This window comes from Cervus canadensis, chromosome 1 (assembly GCF_019320065.1).
Source record: "Cervus canadensis isolate Bull #8, Minnesota chromosome 1, ASM1932006v1, whole genome shotgun sequence".
In the NCBI taxonomy this organism is placed as follows: Eukaryota; Metazoa; Chordata; class Mammalia; order Artiodactyla; family Cervidae; genus Cervus; species Cervus canadensis.
Window position 1 is genome coordinate 108,149,577 of NC_057386.1, and position 19,178 is coordinate 108,168,754.

The 19,178-nt window shown below is 62.6% G+C and overlaps 3 protein-coding genes across 4 annotated transcripts; 2 read left to right on the forward strand and 1 right to left on the reverse strand.

Moving 5' to 3' along the window:
- Positions 1–2,992: 2,992 nt before the first annotated feature.
- YDJC (YdjC chitooligosaccharide deacetylase homolog) lies at positions 2,993–4,889 on the reverse strand. The gene is made up of 5 exons (XM_043435491.1): positions 4,636–4,889; positions 4,387–4,546; positions 4,094–4,193; positions 3,836–4,013; positions 2,993–3,626 (listed from the first exon to the last, which is right to left on the reverse strand). Exons 1-5 carry the CDS (start codon positions 4,797–4,799, stop codon positions 3,257–3,259), a joined length of 972 nt encoding a protein of 323 aa, XP_043291426.1. The 5' UTR covers positions 4,800–4,889; the 3' UTR covers positions 2,993–3,256.
- A 2,242-nt stretch (positions 4,890–7,131) lies between these two features.
- On the forward strand, positions 7,132–11,792 carry CCDC116 (coiled-coil domain containing 116). 2 transcript variants are annotated; one of them, XM_043435583.1, is made up of 5 exons: positions 7,132–7,317; positions 7,566–7,706; positions 8,351–8,908; positions 9,033–9,695; positions 10,763–11,792. In XM_043435583.1, the coding sequence occupies exons 2-5, from the start codon at positions 7,635–7,637 to the stop codon at positions 11,558–11,560; spliced, it is 2,091 nt and encodes a 696-aa protein (XP_043291518.1). In that variant the 5' UTR covers positions 7,132–7,317; positions 7,566–7,634; the 3' UTR covers positions 11,561–11,792. The 2 variants fall into 2 exon arrangements, with proteins under 2 accessions (XP_043291518.1, XP_043291575.1); XM_043435640.1 differs by lacking the exon at positions 7,132–7,317 and having other exon boundaries at positions 7,483–7,706; positions 8,522–8,908.
- Positions 11,793–14,725: 2,933 nt separating this feature from the next.
- On the forward strand, positions 14,726–16,610 carry SDF2L1 (stromal cell derived factor 2 like 1). Its single transcript, XM_043490246.1, has 3 exons — positions 14,726–14,976; positions 15,225–15,421; positions 16,204–16,610. Exons 1-3 carry the CDS (start codon positions 14,790–14,792, stop codon positions 16,483–16,485), a joined length of 666 nt encoding a protein of 221 aa, XP_043346181.1. The 5' UTR covers positions 14,726–14,789; the 3' UTR covers positions 16,486–16,610.
- Positions 16,611–19,178: the final 2,568 nt, after the last annotated feature.

Here is a 19,178-nt window from a genome sequence, read left to right on the forward strand (position 1 = left end):
TGGACTTGTAAGGATCTGAATGTTCATGTCTTTTCCAAGCAAGCGGGACTGCCCCTGAGGTAGTAGAGTCCTGGTCACTGACACCCAGAGGAGGCCAGGGATCCGAGCACCGGGGGTCTTCCCTCCACTCCTGCCGTCTGGGCCTTCCTCCCCCGGCACTCCGCGGGCGAGATCCAGTGGAGACGATGACTTAACCTTGGCTTCCTATCTTAATTTTAGCTTTGTGACTTGAGGTCTTCGGGGCTCGCGGCCCATGAAGCAGCTTGGCTTTACCCAGCAGAGGTGGGGTGGGGGGGGGGGCGGCCCGCGGCGTGACCACAGCTCCTGTAGCCCCAGGTACGCGTGAGACAGGCCTTGGGGCCCCGTGCACCCTGGCCGGCACGGCCACGCCTGTCTCTTCATTAGCAGAAAGGCAATGAGGGACTTGATTTCACTCATGCAGATTTGTTAATAAAATGCCAAATTCTGTCAGAAGCACTTCAGATCAGCCGCCGTTTGTTCTGCTCGCCGCTCTGAGCCCAGAATTATTGCTGTTCCTGGAAACCCGCCCACTGCTTCATGCTTCCACCAGCGCAGTTCTGCCGCCTGTCTCCCCTGCCCCCTGGTCTGCTCGCCACGGGAGGACGCCCACCGGGAGGATGCCCGCTCTGCTCCACCCGGCGGCCCCTCCCCTCGGGGGTTCACACTCTGCTTCGCTGCGCCCCTCCAAGAGCAGGCTGGCGGGCGGCCCCTCCTGCCAGGGCCGGCTCCACCGGCGGAGGTGCGCTGAGCCTTCCGGCAGGCGTGGAGCAGCCCACCAGCAGCCTTGCTCCTCCAGACCTGACAGTCGGTCCCCTGAGCAGGGGGAGAGCTGCCAGGCCCGCCTACAAGCGCACGCCCTGGCCCCCCAGCCCTCCCCACGGCGGGCATGAGCCTCCCGAGATGCCGCGATCTGCTCTGCTGCCCTGAATAAAAGTGCTCTGGGACACGGTCTGCTCGTGTGGGTTTGTCTGTTCCTTCCTGGGGGTGGGGCTGCACGGGCCTCCAGGAGAGGGGTGCAGACATCTTCTGGCCAGGCCCCGGGCAGCAGAAGGGACTGAGGGACCCCTGGGGCATCAGGGGAGGGGACACTGGCCTCTGGATGTGCGTCCCCGAGTAGGGTGCCTCCTGGCAGGAGGTTGGGGAGCTGGTGAGGGTGTGCGCAGGGAGGGGCCAGGCCAATTCCTTGAATTCCAGCCCAAACCCGCCCCCCAAGCCCCAGGACTGTGGCCCTCGGGCTGGCTCAGCAGCAGGCCCGCCGGGGCCCTGACGGAGTTCTCCCCTGGGGCCCCTGCCTGGGGGTCTGACACCCGCTGAGGCCCCAACAGCTCGGCTGCAAGTGGCAGTGGGAACTTCCTGGGGCGTCATTTCAGCAGGAGGTGAGGCGGCTGGCACCTTCCCTTGATCGTCAGCAGGGACCCCCACCTCGGGGCCACCCCTGGGCCCCATCACCCTGCTTTCAAAGAGGGGACCGGCCAGGGGCCCCCACCACCAGCCACAGCCCCTCCCCAAAGCCTGAGATCCCCTCTGCTCCCTACCCGCACTGGCCCCCAATCTCTGGTCTTCCTCACTCGCAAAACGCTCCACCTGCGTCCGCTCGGCCTGGCGTCCGGCCCCTCCTGCTCCCTGGCCTCCTCCGCCCAGGGCCCTGGCCTTGGCGGGGTCCTGTCTGCACGGGGAGGCCGGCGTCCTGCTCCCGCTGCACTCCCCGACAGCCCTGAGCTGCAATGCTCCCACCATCTGCATGGGCTTCTCCCCGCCCGCTTCCCACCCCGCCAGGAATGGAGCCGAGTGAAGCCCAGTCCTCCAACAGCGCAGTGCCGGCTGGGCCCCGCGTAGGAAACGCCGTCTTCCTGGTGCCTGGCCGGCGGGTGCTGGGAGCCACACCGCAGAGGCTTCGTCCTCACGCTCAGGTGTGTGTCCCACGCCTGTCCCCGTGTGTAGAGACCGCAGGCTCCTGGCAGGCTGCGTCGCAGCCGCCCCATGCCTGATGGACCGTGGGTAATGGTGAACCCCTCGTCTGGGCCGTCCCGGGCACAGCAGGTTGGACAGCAGAAATGCCCCCCTGTGGGATCAGGGACCAGCCCTCCGCCTCCTCGTCCCGGTCACCGGGGCCTCTGCTCCTCCCTCCCTGGCTCCCTGGTGACAGTAGCCTCTCCCGCAGACCCTCCGGCTCCCCCGTCACCCACACTCTCGTGGGCCAAGGGCTGCAGCCAGCTCCTCTCAGAGCAGCAGACACCCCCCCAGGGAGCACGGCTAGACCCCCTCCAGGGAGCACATGTAGACCCCTGTGGGCAGGGCAGGATGAGAGGGAGGAAAGGACCCACAGCTGGTGAAGTCAAGGTCCAAGGAAGGACAGGGAGGAGCCTGGAACCGGAAAGAGGGACTGAAGCCGCCAGTTGGGACGGGCCCTACCCTCACGAGGTCAGTAAGTGCATCGGGCTCTTCTGGCCCCAGTGGCCGCCTGACCCAGACTCAGGCCCAGTGCGTGTCGAGTCAGTGAGCAGGCAGCCTCACAGCTGTGACCCCCTTCTCGGGTCTGCAAAATGGGGACACCAGCGCTGTGACGTGAACTCCATGAGGCGAGAAGGACCACGCGGGGCTCCATCTGCTCTGGCACCGCCCTCGACCCAGGCCCCAGGAGACCCACCCACAGGGCATCCACGCATCCCGAGGGACCCCACTTGCACACAAGACCATCTCTCCTGGGCAAACATAAAACACTCCTGCAGGCTTGCAGGACCTTCTCAGGTCCCCCCCGGGATGGCAAAGGATCGCTGACTTAGGCCTCCCCAAGATTGTAGCCTGGGAGAGATTCTTCCAACCCCTCACTACCTCCCCGCAAAGAAAAGGATGAAGAGAGCTGAGGCACGGGCAGAGCCAAGGCGGACCACGCTGCTGACGGCTCCTGGGAGAGTGACCCCAGGGGCCCGGAGTGGTGTGCTCGTGTGTGTGGGAAGGTTCCGGGGCCCGGTTCACAGGATACATGCCGCTTTATTAACACAGCCACCTCTGCTCCGAGCGCCCACACGAGGATGATGCCAGTGGTGTGATGGCCCAGGCCCAGAGGTCATGGCTGCCCCCCACAGCCAGAGCGCTTGCAGAAGCTTGCCCGCCACCCCACGCCATGAGGACCTGGGCCCAGAGGTGACAGCGTCCAGGCCCAGAAACGCGGGCTCTGGGGCCCGGGTTTCCTTCCTGTGCACCGAGGACGTGAACACTCAGCTGTCGGCCAGGGTCACGGTGGCGAGGGCTCCAGAAAGGTTTCCTGAGTGGCTTTGCTGGTGGACCCCTCTCCGGGCCTCTTGCAGTCTAGCTCTTCTAGGGTGCAGAGCTGCACGCCGTCCCGGGCAAGCTGAGCCCGCAGCACAGGTGCCGTGAGGACACGCAGCTCGTGCAGGCGATCCGAAGAGCAGGAGAAGGCGTCAGGGCCCTCCCCACAGCCCCCAACCGGAGGCACACTCGGGTAGCCGGGGTGCACCATCAGCTCGGCCGTCACCGCCTGGCCAGCGGGCGTGCCGTCCAGGGCCCGAGTCAGCGCCTCCGTCACACGGTGAGCGGACAGGTGCCGGCCGCACGTGCTGAGACCCACGAAGACGTCAGTCCACCTGTGGGTGCCAGGGCATCAGCAGCAGGACCAAAGGGCCTCAGTGGGCAGGGCTAGGCCCGGACCCGCGGCAACGGGTGGGGGCAACGCCGGAGGAGGCCTGACCCCCGTGGAGGCGAAGAAATGGGGAGGGGGTCACAGCTGGGCAAGGCACAGTCAGCCAGACGCACAGGGGTGGAGGGGGTTGCGCCAGGGGGCTGGGGGCCTTACCGAAGGCCATGGTGAACGAAGGGACCGATGGCGGCGCTGGCGTCTTGCTCCAGGGCACCGGCAAAGTCCCGCGCTGGGGCCTCCAGCCAGGCGCAGCCGTCCACCCCGCGCTCCAGCGGCAGCCTAGTGAAGCGCACTCCACAGGCCTGCAGGGCCTCGGCGAACACCCAGCACACGCCTGCGGGCAGGCCGGGCAGAGTCAGGGCGAGGCACGTGCCGCACACCCCCACCCCGGCGTGGGAGCCCCGTCCCGCGCACCTGGGAGCACGTGCACGTGCTGGTGGCCGTCGACGTGAGTAGGGTCCCTGCCCAGTAATTCCCGGAAGCGGCTCAGCTGGGCCTCCAGCTCTTCCCGCACCTGGAGAAAGAAGGTGACAGTCACCTAGCACACGTCCAGGAGCAGCTCCCCAGGGGGACCCCGTCTCCGCGCTCTGCTGCGATCGTCCCTGTCTGAACCAGGGAGGCATCCCGCGCCCCAGTCTAGCCCGTAATGGTCCAGGGCACCCTTGCGGCGCAGCCCTGAGCGTCTTCCTGCAGCCGCACCTGCGCACCTGGGACAAGATCACTTCTCCGGCCGCCACCGCCCGCCGGAATCCCATCTTGCCGAGGAAGAAGCCCTCGGAGCCGATCAGCGAAGAGGCGCCATGGCGGGCCGGGCCCACGGGGCGGCCCTCGGACAGGTTGGCGTGGAGGCCCGTGGGGATCCGGTGCCTGCGGGCGGAGCGCGAGCGGGGAGCATCGGCGGCGCGGACCGCGGTCCCCGAGCCCGCCCCGGACCGTGCAGGAGGGCCGCCACTCACCTGCGGGCCAGTTCAGCCGCGCTCCCGGCGGCCGAGCCGTTGACCAGCAGGGACACGCTGGTCACAGCCCCGGCCAGGAAGGCTTCCACGATGCCCTCGTCGCGCCGCGGGCAATAGCCAAAGTCGTCTGCCGTGACCACCAGCCGCACGCGGGGCCGGGCCATGGTGCCTCCACCCGCAGGATGCTCAGGGTCCGAGCGCTTGGGCGGACGGTCCAGCCCCGCCCCAGACGTCGCCCGAGGCCCCGCCCCGACGCACGCGCCCGCGCTCGGCCTTTGTTCTCGCCGCCTGCTGGCCCCCGGGGTCCCTGCAACCCGGGTGCCCCGCTCCACCCCGAGCACGGGACTTGCAGTGACTGCAAAAATGTTTCATATGAAAAACGGAAAAATCAAACCTGGGGGGGAAAAAAACCAACCCTCTTACCCTCCCCCAAGGTCACCACCGTTCACTTTCTGGGTAGTGTCCCCTGGCATCTTTTTTCTCTAATAAATACACCCAAGGTTTCTGCTCTTCTACCCCAAAGTTTTTTGGTTTGTTGTTTTGAGGAGACAATGATCACATCAGTGGCATTCCATCCTCGTAGTATCCTTTTCTTTTTTTTGATACTATGAACTTTTTCATGTCTTTATTAGCTAACTGTATGTCTTTTACAAATTGCTTATTTGTCTTTTGTTGATTTTTTGAAACGAGGCTTTCTCTTGATTTGTAAAAGCTCTGAACAAAGAGAAAGCCTGTGTACCAATGATTTTATTTGAGAAAACATCTGTCCCAGCTTCCATCGCTTGAGCCCTGGGCCAGGCCACAACTTTACATTTTCATGACCTCCTTTTTTCCTCTGTGATCCAGAAAAGCTTCCCTTACCAATGACTTAACGGTCACCATGGTCGACAGCCAGCGTTTTCGTGTGGCGAGACTGGGAAGTGCAGTACCTGAGTCCAGCCTGTGAGGTGGGTGACATCATTCCTGCGTTACAGATGAGGGCACTGCGCCTCTGAGAGGGCTAGTGTGTTGGCCTGTGTGACTCTGTGGGCATCAGTGGAGCTGGGACTGCCCTCCAGAGCGCCGGCCTGCCTCTGGTCAGCTCTGGTCCTCTGCGCCCTGCTTGCCCTCAGGTCTGGGGCAGAAAGAGCAGAGCTGAGCTGGAGAATAAGTTAACACCCACCTCCATGGGGGTGCAGCAAGCACTGGAGGCCTTAAAGAGTCCTTCACCAGGTTCTCGGCATAAGGACGATTGTATTCAGTTTTGTTCAGTCGCTCAGTTGTGTCGGATACTCTGTGACCCCATGAACTGCAGCACGCCAGGCTTCCCTGTCCTTTATCATCTCTCTCAGAGTTTGCTCAAATTCACGTCCACTGAGTCAGTGATGCTTATCTAACCACCTCATCCTCTGCTGCCTCTTTCTTTTGCCCTCAACTATCAGGGTCTTTTTCAGTGAGTCAGCTTTTCCCATCAGGTGGCTAAAGAGTTTCAGCTTCAGCATCAGTCCTTTCAGCGAATATTCAAACTTGATTTCCTTTTAGGATGAACTGGTTTGATCTCCTTGAAGTCCAAGGGACTCTCAGGAGTCTTCTCCATCACCACAATTTGAAAGCATCAATTCTTCGGTGCTCAGCTTTCTTTATGGTCCATTTCTCACATCTGTACATGACTACTGGAAAAACCAAAGCTTTGACAAGACAGACCTTTGTCAACAAAGTGTTCAATAGTGATGACTAAATTGTGGGACTTCAATCATCCTTATCCACTGGGAAGCTGGTCCTGGAAAGTCTAGAGGCCCTGAGGGTACTCGATTGGAAGGATGAAATTCACATTTGTTGAGCACCTACTGATATTAGAAAGATCATATATTTGGGGTGAGAACCACAGTTCCTATCTCCAGGGAGTATGATCTGATAATCCATTAACCACATGGTGTGGCAAAGTGTGGGATGGGGTTTGGGGTCATTTGGTTGGGGGGAGGAGCCTTCTGGGAAGGCTTCTCCTAGGAGGTGACACCTGGATGAATTGCATTAGGAAGAGCCTTGGGGCAGACAGCTAGAAGAGAGAGAGGAGGTAAAAATTTACAGGTTTTATCAGAGTGCCAGAGTGTTGTAGGAAGATTAACTTCATCTCCAAACCCGTGTGGCAAGACACTCAGCTCCACTTACGGAAACGGAGCAGGCGACTAGAGGCGTTGAGCCGCTCCGGCGGGAAACCCCGAAGCTGGGAGTTGACGCTAGTCTGTGATTTAAGAGACGGATTCCTTCCAGTCCGCCAGGGACAGAAGCTGGGATGGCCACACTGGGCGAGTGGAGGACAGTCCGCGAGCAGGAGCCCAGGACAACTCAGGGACCAGAAAGAAGCCGAGGAAGGTGATTGTGTCACCGTGGCGGGGGGAGGCGGAGGCTTCGTCTCTTAGGCCACCCCCCTCCAGGCGGGACCAAGTCCATAAGCAACCAGCGGGACTAGTCTCCCGCGCAGACTAGGAATGCGGGCGGGCAAAAGCCGGCGCGCGGGGGAAGGGGCCCCGGGGGCCCCGCCCCAACCATTGTGCCGCGGGAGCCGGCGAGCGAGCGGCGTGGCGCAGGCCAATCAGGACGCGGGATGCAAATGAGCAGGTCCCCGGGCGGCCCCGAGCTGCTCGGACGCCCTGCGGAGGGCTCCGACTGCAGCGGAGCGCGCGCGCAGGGGTCACCGACTTGGTGAGTGGGTCGCCGGGGGCCCGTGTCGGACGCCGGGGCCAGGAGGACGGAGGGCGGGCGCAACCGGGCCCAGAGATGACTCGACACGGACGGGGCTGAGACGCCCAGGGGCTCCGAGCAGAGGACCGGCCGGACCTGTGAAGGACGTGGGGTGCGGGAAGCCGGGGACCAGCGGTCCACGGACGGACGGGGACGCCGACCCACGGAGGGCGGGGGGCACTCTCACTCCATATCCCCGCCCGGCGCAGAGAGGAATCTGCGGTTTCACCGCGGAACCGAAGAGAGAGGAGGAGGGCAGCGACCCGGCCATCGGCACCATGGCCCGCTGCCGCCACCATTCGGGCTACCTGGCGGACGATGAGGCCGGCCACCCTACCTACGTGGCCCGGGTAAGTGGGAAACCCACCGTGTTCCCCAGCAGTCCACAGCCCCCCGTTTCTCGGCCCCCACGGATGTCCTCTCTGGGCCGTGTAGTGACCTGTTGTCTTCAGCACTCCTTGGCCGCCCTGCTGGGCCCTCGTCACCTCGGTCAGTCTCTTTCCCTGTGCCGCACCCACCCCCCGACCCCCAGGAGCCTGGGAGGACCCCAGAGTGAGAGCAGTCTCCTGGGGGCCTCTGACTGGAGATACAGCAGCCGCTGGGGCGCATGGGGCTCGGGGCCGCAGGTGGTCTGAGGGGCCCAGCAGTGGGGCAGGGCCGAGGGGTTTTGTGGTTGCCCAGTCATGCCCTGGGTGGGGGCCCAAGCGGGCTTTCAGACTGCCCAGCCACATTTTGTGTGTGTGAAGAGTACATGTCAGGGAAGCTTCAGGGCTACCCTGAACGGATCCCCATTCTGCAAGAGCGGGACCTCAAGAGGGGACGTTGTGCCTGAAGCTGGCAGAGCCAGGGTACAGAGCCAGGGCTGCCTGGCTCCAAAACCCCATTCCTTTTACTGCCCAGTCCCCACCCAGCTCCTGGTGCCCTAGGAGGACCCCAGGAACCCCTTCCCCCCCATGTGGCATCCTTGCCCACCCTGACATGCCTGTCTGCTCAGGTGCAGCCACCTAAGAAGTCACTGTTCTCCGAAATGGGCCACGCCTCCAAGCCGGGCCACAGGCCACACCCGCCTCCCTCGCATGACCCCTCACGTAGTTCAGGCCGCCGCAGAAACCCTAAGGGCCCTCGACCCTTTACGAGCTTCCTGGATTTCCTTGTCGAGGGTCAGGTGCTGGAAAGCCTGCAGACGGTGGTGGAGGAGGCAACGGAGCGCATGGCCACCGTGAAGACCGAGGCGGGGGTGCCGCTGGTGGAAGTGCAGGACCCCGCGGAGGAGCCGAGGGGCGGGCGCCGGGCGCGGGCCCGGCCCAGCCTCAGCACCCTGCGCCGGCACCGCGCCCGGCCCGGTCTCTGCGTGGGGCGCCCCAACAATTACCCCTCCCGCTCCAGCTCCATGTCCGACTCCCGCAGCAGCTGCACGGCCGCCAACTGGCCGGGCTGCCACAGCGGGGACAGCCACCTGGGCGCCCGGGGCCTGGGCCGACTGCCGCCCGTGACAGACCAACTCCTGCTGGAGAAGAGCCTCAGACGGCTGGTGCAGCTGGAGAGCCGAGGGGTGAGGTCGGGGGCTGCGGACCCGGTGGGGGGGGCGGTGCGGGGCTGTCCCCAGCCTGGAGCCAAGCACCAGGCCTTGCCTGGCCGCCCCCGGACGTCTCTGAGGGGCCCCCTCCTCTCTGCAGAGAGGCCTGGGGCAGGCCTCCTCCCACGGGGACTCGCAGCTGTGGGACTCACTGGACAGCCAGAGCAGCAGCCACTGGACCGTGGAGCAGCCCCTGTCGTGGTTCTCAGGCCCGCTGGGCTCGAGCTGGGACACGCACGAGTCGTCAGAGCCGGGGCCCATGGAGCGCGAGCTGGGCCTCCTCAGGCGGCAGCTGAACAAGGAGATGAGATCCCTGCTGAGCCAGCCGGCGTCGTTTGAGCTGCCCGGCTACTCTGCGCTCCGCGAGCCCCATCGGACCCTGGACTTCCTGGCCGAGCACCACCTCTTCCCCGCCCTGCAGAACGTGGTCAACCGGGCCGTGGAGAAGCTCAGCGGCGCTCGCCGCCGTGACGGCGGCCCGCTCTTCCCGTCGGAATGGGAGACGGCCCGGGAGTCCGGCTCCAAGATGGCCACGCCCACGGACGGGGAGGCGCTCTACGAGTCGCCGCCCAGCACGGCCTCCAGCCCCCGGACCGAGCAAACGAAGAGCAAGTACCAGGGTCGCGGCAAGGCCCAGGAAGGGGGCACTCCCGTGCCTAGCCCTCAAGTGGCCACCAGGTTCCGGCTTGAAGTGACAGCCACGGAAGAGCCCCGGGTTTCAACATCCCTACCCAGGCACGAGGGGCTGGACCCGGACCCCAGGGTACGGAAACCTTCATTTCCCGTCTCGGAGCCCCTGAGCTCCGGCCAGCGGGCCCAGCCCTGGCAGAGCCCGCACCTCACCCCGCCCGCGCCCTGGGAGGTGGCGGAGGCGCCCTCCCGACTGACCCGCGGCGCCCCCGGGGCCCTGGTCCCACTGGCCTCGCCCCGCCCCTCGTCCTCAAACCCCTTCTCCGTGCTTTCACCCCACACCTCTGCGCTCAGGGGCTCCGCTCCATCTCGGGCCCTGCCGGAGCGGGAGGTGACCTTGTCCAGACTGGAGCCTGGGGTCTTAGGGCCAGGTCTGCAGTGCAAAGGGTCCTGTCGCCACTGCTCCTAGCCAACCCTGCTGTCACTGGCAGGGGGCCAGGACCCGGGTTTCTTGCCAGGCCCTTGTGGGTAGCACCTGAGCCGGGGTGGGGACGGGTGTGAGCTAACGTGTGGACCGGGAGTCCGGGCCTAGCCACTGCCGCATGTTGTCAAAGATGAATAAAGGCTATTTTTTATTCTGGGTATTTTATTTTTTAAACGTTTGCACGTGAGTCTCGGAGGCCCTCCCAGAATGGGGAGGGTCCTGTCCCTTGCGGACAGCGACCTGAGCCCAGAGTAGGCCCTGTGTCTGAGGTCTACCCACTGTGGTCCTGCCGTCCAGGGTGGGACTCTCCAAGCGAGTCCATCCGCTGAGAGGGCGTTCCTCAGGCGGGATATGGAGAGAGGGCGTGGTGGCCTCACCCTGGCGGCTCACCCTGCTTTCACCCCATCGGGGTTCAGGCACGCTTCCCTCCTCTGAACCCCGGCCTGGGTGAGGGTCGTGCAGGCCCCCTTTTGACTACACGGGGACTGAGGTCACTGGCCTGGCCCCGGGCCTGACCGACCGGGCTGGGCCGGCACATGGGACCCCTGCCCAGCTCTCCCATGGGCCAGCGGAGCCGACCTGACGAGGCCACACCCAGCGTGGAGCGGGCGCTGTGCCATGTGGGTGATGCGGAGAATGTTCTGGGTGGGAGGGAAGCAGAGGGACGGCAGGGATGGGTGACCTGTCTCCCTTGCCCTCCCCCAACTCCCGCGCAGAGCCCCGACTACAAGTTCAGCAAGAAGCTGCTGCCCTCCATCCTGTCCAAGTCCAGCACCGTGTCCCAGCTCTCCGACCCCTGGCATGAGGAACTTGTCAACTACCTGAAGGATCAGGCTGTGTCCCTGCTCATCCACAAGTACAGCTTTGAGAAGAACCTCACTGACCAGCTGGGCTTCATCTCCTTCCCAGTCACCGAGGCGCTCATGGACCTCTTCCTGGGCTTCAAGAAGGTGGAGGGCTCACGCATCCGCCTGTCCTCCACAGTCGACTGGCACTGCTTTCTGCGCAGGCTGGAGGAGGGCAAGTCCAGCCGGCGCTCATCCCGGCTGGCGTTCCGGGCCCCCTCCCGACTGACCTCCCAGCACAGCACCCCCCGGAAAGGCTCGGGGAACCCCGCCACGCCCTCCGAGGCCTCCGTCAGGGGCCGCAGGATCCAGGACAAGCCCACAGGGTCCTCCCGCCTTGACAGGAGACCCCAGGGCTCCCGGCCACACCGCCCGCAGGAGCGCTCCAGGCCCCTGAAGGCCAAGCGATTCCTGTCCCCCACCAACGCCAGCGTGGCCTCCCATCCATCCGAGCAGAGAGTGGATATGGAGGACCAGCAGAGCATTGAGGAGGAAGACAAAGAGGAGGAGGAGGAGGAGCAGGAGGAGGAGGAGCAGGAGGAGGAGGAGGAGGAGGAAGACTTCTTTGGAGATGAGGGCCAGCCCCAGAGCTCCCAGGAGCCTCCAGGGGAGGCTACAATCAGCTCCCCCGTGGCAGGCTCCAGGGCAGGCCCCAGTGACCCCCCGTGAGGCCCCATGCGGCCTCACCAGGCACTCCATGGCCCACTCTTCCTGCCCCCGCTGGCCACTGCTGTCCCACCTGCCCTGCCCGAGTAGAGGCCAGAATGGCTGGTACCCATGAGGAGCTCCGCTGAGCCTCTCGTGGGAGCCAACAGGAGAAATAAAGCTTGTGTTGACAGAGCAGTTTGCCTGTCAGAGATCTCAGCCGTCCTTCCACACACGCGCCCCCCACCCCCACAGGAGACCCTCCGTTGGGCCAAGCCCGGCCTCCCTGCAGCTGCCAGTGCCCTGAACCCTGTGACCTCCTTGGCTCCGCTCCTGGCTCTTCTCCACTCCAGTCTGAATCTTCCTGGCTCTTCAAGCCTCTTGAGAAAGAACAAAAGTGAAAGTCGTTCAGTCCTGTCTGACTCTTTGCGACCCCATGAACTATACAGTCCATGGAATGCTCCAGGCCAGAATACTGGAGTGGGCAGCTGTTCCCTTCTCCAGGGGATCTTCCCAATCCAGGGATTAAACCTGGGTCTCCTACATTGCAGGCAGATTCTTTACCAGCTGAGCCACCAGGGAAGCCTCTTAGGACTCATTGTCTCCACCTCGCACGGCCCCTGGGGTTATTGCTTCCCCTTCCAGAGAGGGGCGGCTCTGCCAGGACACACCGACCCTCTGCTGGTCGGTCAGGCTGGACTGGCTGCCCCTTCCGTAGTGGCCCTGTGCAGGACAGGACGGTTCTCTCTCTCTCTCTCTCTATCTCTCTCTAAGGGTCTGTGGACTCAAATGGCGCCATGGATGGAGGGTCTCATGTCCAAGGCCCTCCCAGAGCTTCTGGCCATCCTGTTTCCCCAGCTCACCACCCTCCTCCCCTCTGCCTTCCTAGGGCAGCCTGTTTGTTCCTGTTCGGGCATCATCACCTCCACCCTGCCCCTGCAGCTCCAGGGACTCAGGGAGAGGCATGTTGGCTTCCCTGACTCTATCCCTGGGGTCTCTGCTGCTCTTGGATCAGCAGACAGCTCTTTATTCCAAGCAGCAGTTATGGAGTCCATGTGCTTTTTTTTTGGGGGGGGGCGCGTGGGATTTTAGCTCCCTGACCAGTGATTGAACCCACACCCCTGGCAGAAGCAGCAAGAGTCGTAACCATGGACTGCCAGGGATGACCTCCGCTGGTCTTGGGACACTTTCTTCACCTTGCAGGGAGATTACTTGCTGTGTCCTCACCGTTGTCTGGTCCCAACACAATGGGAAGCCATTGGCAGCTTTCAAACAGGCACCTCGCATAACCTGATTTATGCTTTTTTTTAAATTTATGCTTTTTAAGAAAAAACATGGAGCTGTGCCCAATGCCCAGAGGAGCGCATGGAAACCGTACTCGAGAACTAATCAGATTACTGATTTAGGGCCCGACCACCAACCAGATTGTTGTATATGCTTGTACAGATTGATTCTGTGTGTTCCTCTGAATAAAACAGAGAATTATGTTACCATCAATATTGAAATTAAACTTCCAACTTCTCTAATAAAAAAAGGAAAACACACACACAAAAAAAAAGAAAAACCACTTTCCTGGGTGGAGAATTTCTTGGGAGGGGCCTGAAATCTCGGCGGTGTGGTAGAAATCTGGAGGTGACATGGGATACCTTGGTTTAGGGTGCTGACGGGGTCTCAAGAAACATGACTTCCAAGCTGTTCGGAGTCAGAGCCATCAAGACGTGTTGGGGTAGATGGGAGGGGTGCGGTGAAGAGAGGAATCAGGGATGAGTCCCTGGTTTGGGGCTTGAAGAGCTTGTGCATTTGTGAGCAGGGGTGCCATTCCTCAAAATCAGAAGCCTAGGGGCGAAGCAGTGGGAAGGAGGCTACAAGTTCTGGTCTGGTCATACTACATTTGAGATGTTCATTGGTGTGTCTGGATTGCACTCTAGCCCCTCTGCCTGGGTTGGAGGCCCCTCCCGGACAGGGTCTACTAAATCCAGGGCAGACAGCATTTTAGACACCGAGTGTTGAAAAGATCAAGGGACCTTGTCCTACATGGAATTCCAAATAAAGACAATGTTAAGCCTGAAAACTGGGACTTCCCTGGTAGTCCAGTGGTTAGGACTCCACGCTTCCAACACAGGGGGCGCGGGTTTGATCCCTGGTAGGGTAACTAACAGCCCACAAGCTGATCAGCACCGAGTCAGGGGGAATATGAAAGCCAAAAACTAATCCATTGCTGTAATTGAAATGACTCTACTCTGGATTTTCTGAATGCAAAATTCTGGATGATTTAATCAAACATGCATTTTTTTTTTCCCCCTCCCTGCTTTGCTGGTGCCCCAAGTGCGCAAGCAGCCAGCTGATTCCTGGGCTGGGCTGAACTGAAGGGCCTGGAGTGAAGTCAAGGTAAGAATATTCCACGAATGAATAAATAAACAGCAGTGTAAGTTTCCCGCCTTACATGACTGAGCAAACAGCTCTCTGAGAAGGCAGTGAGTCCCCAGCCTGGAACCACAGTCATCCAGGTTTGGTTCGCAGTCACTTGGTCTCCCAGGGCTCCGGGTTCCCAAGGCAGCTCAGGGTCTTCTGGTGACTGCCGGCCTCTACACCACAGCTCCCTGCTGCCCTCTGCTGCCCAATGGCCTAGTGACCATGAGATTCTGCCCTGGAAGAGCCCAGGGAATTCAGAACCCCCAGGGTCCAGGGACACTGATGTGACCCCATGTCAGGGAACAGTGGTCGAGAGACTGGAGGATTAGGTCCAGGGGCTGAAGGAGCATGTGACTGCGTATCCGAGACGTGTCCACTCGTGACCACATAATCTAGTGGTCGAGCAACCTCAAGACCCTGCAGCTGCGGACCCGGGGTCCGAGGGGGACACCATCACTGATGGCCAGGGGATCTGGGATCAAAGTGATTGGGTGAACCGGGGTTCTGAGCCCGGCGGGCGCTAGAGCGGCGCCTTAGCCGGCAGCCACCCGGCACCCCGCACTCCCGCCGCTCGGAGCCGCCCGGGCCTCCTCTGGATCCTCATTGGTCAGCCCTCGAAGGCGTGGACCAATCAAAACCTTCCTCGTGTCGCCAGGGCCCTCCCAGCCGCCGCTCGCCGAAGCGGGGGCGGGTCTCTCCCCCGCGGACCCAATGGCAGCAGAGGCGGGGCTCCGTGCAGGCCGGCCATTGGCTGCCGCGGCGGGCCCCGTCAGAGTCCGGATTGGCCGGCGGCGGAGACGGAAGCGACCGCGGGCCGAGTCGCCGGAGCCCGGCCGGGGTGATGTGGAGCGCGGGCCGCGGTCGAGCTGCGGGCCCGGCGCTGCTGGGGGTACTGCTAGCCCTCTCGCTGCCGGGGGGCCGTGCCGCCAAGACCGACGCGGGGCCCGTGACCTGCGGGTCGGTGCTGAAGCTGCTCAACACGCAGCACCGGGTGCGCCTGCACTCGCACGACATCAAATACGGATCCGGTGCGCGGGCCGGGGCCGGGGGGCTGGGGGTCCTCAGGGCCGGAGGCCGGCGGCTTCGAGGGCGCGGTGGGGACGCCGTCCGGAGCGGCGGACCTGGGAGTGCGACCGGAGGCGGGCGGGGGACGGGGAGCGGCTTGGGGAGCCGTTGGGCCGCAGGGTCGAGGTCGTCGGGAAAGCGGAGGTTGCCCGGGGCGCGGGTCGGCGTTGCCGCGTTGACGGCCACCCCGGGGATGGGGTGTCGTCCCCAGGCAGCGGCCAGCAGTCGGTGACCGGCGTGGAGGCGTCCGACGACGCCAACAGCTACTGGCGGATCCGCGGCGGCACGGAGGGCGGGTGTCCGCGCGGGTACCCGGTGCGCTGCGGGCAAGCGGTGCGGCTGACGCACGTGCTTACCGGCAAGAACCTGCACACGCACCACTTCCGGTCGCCGCTGTCCAACAACCAGGTGAGACCCCCTGGCTTGTGAGCGCGGGGCCTGGACATCTGCTCAGAGCCCCAGCTTTCCTCTGTGAAACGGGAGCGTCAAGTTAGAAGCGTTTGCCCGGCGCCCACTCTGGGAACAGAGAGATGACCCCCACCAGCGCCTACCCCCTGGAGCCCTCAGCTCCGCGGGGGACACAGCTGGAAGAGGCGTCCGGCTGGAGAGCTCCACTCCTGGGCGGGAGCTGGACCCAGGAGGGGATCCACACGGCTGTTGGGGTGGAGAATGGGAAACTCTGCGGCGAGGAGGCACTCAGCCCGGCCCTGGAAGGATGAGGAGGAGTCCAGGGAGGAGAAGGGCGTCTTCCCAGGCCTGGGCAAGAGCCTATGTGCGAGTTCATCGGAACTGGGAGGGTGGTGGGGCTGGCACAGAGGGTGGTTGGGGGCTTATCCGAAGAAAAGGATGAGATAATAGAAGCTTGACTGTCAGCCTGAGAGGCAGACATGATGCTGAGTGAGGGTCAGAGGAATTAGGACAGAAGGAACTGGAGGAGGAGGGAGGGGGTCGGTCTTGCCTCCGTGGGGGCCAGTGGTCACCAGCCAGGCAGGTGAGGTGGGGGGTGCATGTGTTTAAAGAACGTGTGTTGAGGGGCCTCGGGGCTGAGTGTGGGTTCCAGTTGGCAGCTGCGGGAGCTGAGTCTCAGGGAGAGGTCTGGGGAAGTGAGTGCCACTGCCAGGCAGGTGCCCACAGGGGACTCAGGGCTCCCTTTGTCGCGACCGCTGTCTTCACCCCCTCTGCCCCCACAGGAGGTGAGCGCCTTTGGGGAGGACGGCGAGGGGGACGACCTGGACCTGTGGACCGTGCGCTGCTCAGGGCAGCACTGGGAGCGGGAGGCCGCCGTGCGCTTCCAGCACGTGGGCACCTCCGTGTTCCTGTCGGTCACTGGCGAGCAGTACGGGAGCCCAATCCGGGGGCAGCACGAGGTGCACGGCATGGCCAGCGCCAGCGCCCACAACAAGTGGAAGGCCATGGAAGGCATCTTCATCAAGCCCAGCCCGGAGGCCTCTGGGGGCCACGATGAGCTCTGAGCGCTGTGGACCGGGGGTGGAGGGCAGCGGGGAGTGTTGTCTGCAGACAACTCTCGGGGGAGACTTTGGGTTTGTAGGGGTTCTCAAGTGCCTTTATGATTAAAGAATGTTGGTCTGTGGTCGCACTTTGCTGTGAGCCTGGGGCTGACCCGAAGCTTCCAGCTGGTCCCGCTCAGCATCTCTTCCTCAGTGTGAGAGCTCTGTCTCCAGCACAGCTGGTAACTGAACCCGTCCAGACCTCTCTGATGCTCTTCTGTGCACTCTCCACACTGCCCAGGGCCACCACAGCCGCCTCTCCCCACTGGCCCCAGTGACCCCAGTTGAGCTCCATGAACCTTCCTGATAAGGGCTGGGGTCTTAGCAGATTGCAGGAGCCCTGCTCCCCACCAGCTGGGGTGGGCACAAGCTGTCCAGTCCCTTCATCCCTTAAAGGGCGTCCCTTCCTCCTGACACCCTTCCCCTGGCAGTTGCGACAGTCTGGACCCCTGCCTTTGACCCAGCACTGGGCCGGGACTCTGCCCATCTGGTGGAGATTCACATGGCAAGATCCCTGTCTCTGTGCAGATTGTCACCCCACACACTCAGCTGGCCCCAAACCGCGGAGGCCTTAACAGAACTTCAAAAGATATTGCAAGGGAAGATAACCACAGAGGACTGCCGTCTGCAGACATCTGAGAAGACTTCCTGGAAGAAGAGTCACACTTTGAGCTGCTAAAAGGTTGAAACTTGAAGGAACAGTATAAATCGGCTGGCCCTTGACGGAGGACGGTAATAGCAGTTTTGCTGGTGCGTGGGTGACCTCTAGAGGTGATGGCAGAGATTACAGGCTGAAGGACTTGAGCTGCCCGGTTTAGAGGGTGCCAAAGAGCCCAAGAAGCCAGGTGCCAAAGAGCCCAAGAAGCCAGGAGTGGCAACCAGTGGGAAGGGCCTTGGAGGAGGGTGAGCACCTGACTTCTGAGAAGTCAGTTGGCCTTAGGGGGTGAGAGAAAAGCTCTAGCCAGTTGTGAAATCTGAGGGGAGGGAGGGTCATGACTATGCCCTTTACTCCCCTGTCCCTTCCCCCACGAGGTCCTGCTCTGCTCAGACCTTTTGAGCTTCGTCTACTACCCTCCACTTCTCTCCCACCGCTCATCTGACCTGAGACAGGCGTGCAGGCAGTTTGTTGGGAAGTGATCCCAGAAAACTGGGGAAGGAGTGGGGCTGAGAGGAACAGGCAAGGCAGCCGGTAGAACATGCAAGTGGGGGGCACTTACCCAACCAGGGTACCTCCTCTCACTGGCTGAGGGCTGCGGGGCGGGTGGGGGTGTCCCTCTGCAGCCCTTCCCACTTGCCCTGGATTCTGCAGCCAGAACGAAGCCCTCAGGGGCTGGCGGTGAGCATCCTTTCCTTAGAGGTGAGTGCTAATGGGGTGTGGGCGCCGGCAGTGTGGACCACACTGCCAATCCCAGGGGCACTCCTCTGGTCTATCCCTGGCCCCATTGGGCTGTGAGAGCCTCTGTTACCGCCCTAGCACCACACACACACTAGTGAGTGTTAGTTAACAGTGGACTCCAACAGTGCATGGGAGGAATCCTTGGGAAGTCGAGCCTGAAGCTGTGAAAGCAGGTGAGGTGGCTGCAGGCAGAATGCAGGAAAAGACCAAAAATTAAAACTGCAGTAGCAGCCGATCTCTCGTTTATTGAAAACTAAGTGCCAGGCACTGGGCCAGCGATTTACACAGCGTCTCATTTGCTCCCAGCAACAAATCTATGAAGCACAGCACGTTCAATTATCATCTTAATTTTTCAGAGGAGGTTTACCGAGGTTGCTAAAGATGCAAACCCAGCTCTGCCTGCCTTCCAAAACATTGCTCTCAGGCTCTGGACTGAGCAAATAAAAGAGGAGGGGCCCAGATGCGCAGTAGCCTAAGTACTACCCCCTCAAACATACGCACTGCAGCTCTGTGAGGGCCGGCGGGGCCATGTCCATCCTCCCGGGTCATCAGCCCCCCGCGAAGCACTGAATGAATGCTTATCCACGATCACGCAGGGACCCGAGTGGCGCCCCCTTCCCCGTGCCTTCCACGGATCCACAAGGCTCCGGCGGGGGTGGGGGGGAGCTCCAAGACCGCGTCCCGCACAAAGCCCAGGCCCACCCGGTGGTTTCAGACAGATCTCATTCGGTTCAAGTCCAGAGATGCGGTGGGGTTGAGCGGGGAGGGGGTTACCCCAGCCATGAAGCCCACTGCAGCCGAGCACGCTACTTGGGGAGGCACCGGGAGCAATCCCAGTACGCCAGATGGGGCGGCCTGCAGCCGCGCCGGCGTAGGCTTGAGCGCGCGCGCGCGCGCGGGTCGGGACATTTTCCTCCGGTCGTAGCCCCCTCCGCAGCGAGTCTGGCCGCGCGCCCGGCGCCCCCCACCGGGCTTCCAAGCGCCTCTTCGGGGCGGCGATGAAAACTCGCGAAGACTGGAGCTGCGAAAAGGCGGGCAAAGTTCCCTTTGATAAGTTATGAATGGGGAGGCAGTGTTCTCAGAACTCATTGTTAAAACCGCGGAGCCGTAGCCTCGGCCCGCGCGCGGCCAATCAGGGCCCGCAGGCTATTTTGAAATCGCTACGGCCCCAGCCAACGGGCTCGTGCGGGGCGGAGCCGGCGCCGGCCCCGGCCAATGGGCGCGGCTCTATGCTAAGAAGCCGGGGGCCGGGCCGCCGCCT

Excerpts from the sequence above, each read along its gene's own strand:
- SDF2L1 (XM_043490246.1), top strand. The coding sequence starts at position 14,790 with ATGTGGAGCGCGGGCCGCGGTCGAGCTGCGGGCCCGGCGCTGCTGGGG. Across the intron at positions 14,977-15,224 it reads CGACATCAAATACGGATCCG|GCAGCGGCCAGCAGTCGGTG; the intron begins GTGCGCGGGCCG and ends TGTCGTCCCCAG. Across the intron at positions 15,422-16,203 it reads CGCCGCTGTCCAACAACCAG|GAGGTGAGCGCCTTTGGGGA; the intron begins GTGAGACCCCCT and ends CTGCCCCCACAG.
- YDJC (XM_043435491.1), bottom strand. The coding sequence starts at position 4,799 with ATGGCCCGGCCCCGCGTGCGGCTGGTGGTCACGGCAGACGACTTTGGC. Across the intron at positions 4,194-4,386 it reads GAGAAGTGATCTTGTCCCAG|GTGCGGGAAGAGCTGGAGGC; the intron begins GTGCGCAGGTGC and ends TTCTTTCTCCAG. Across the intron at positions 3,627-3,835 it reads TTCGTTCACCATGGCCTTCG|GTGGACTGACGTCTTCGTGG; the intron begins GTAAGGCCCCCA and ends TGGCACCCACAG.
- CCDC116 (XM_043435583.1), top strand. The coding sequence starts at position 7,635 with ATGGCCCGCTGCCGCCACCATTCGGGCTACCTGGCGGACGATGAGGCC. Across the intron at positions 8,909-9,032 it reads TGCAGCTGGAGAGCCGAGGG|AGAGGCCTGGGGCAGGCCTC; the intron begins GTGAGGTCGGGG and ends TCCTCTCTGCAG. Across the intron at positions 9,696-10,762 it reads GGCTGGACCCGGACCCCAGG|AGCCCCGACTACAAGTTCAG; the intron begins GTACGGAAACCT and ends ACTCCCGCGCAG.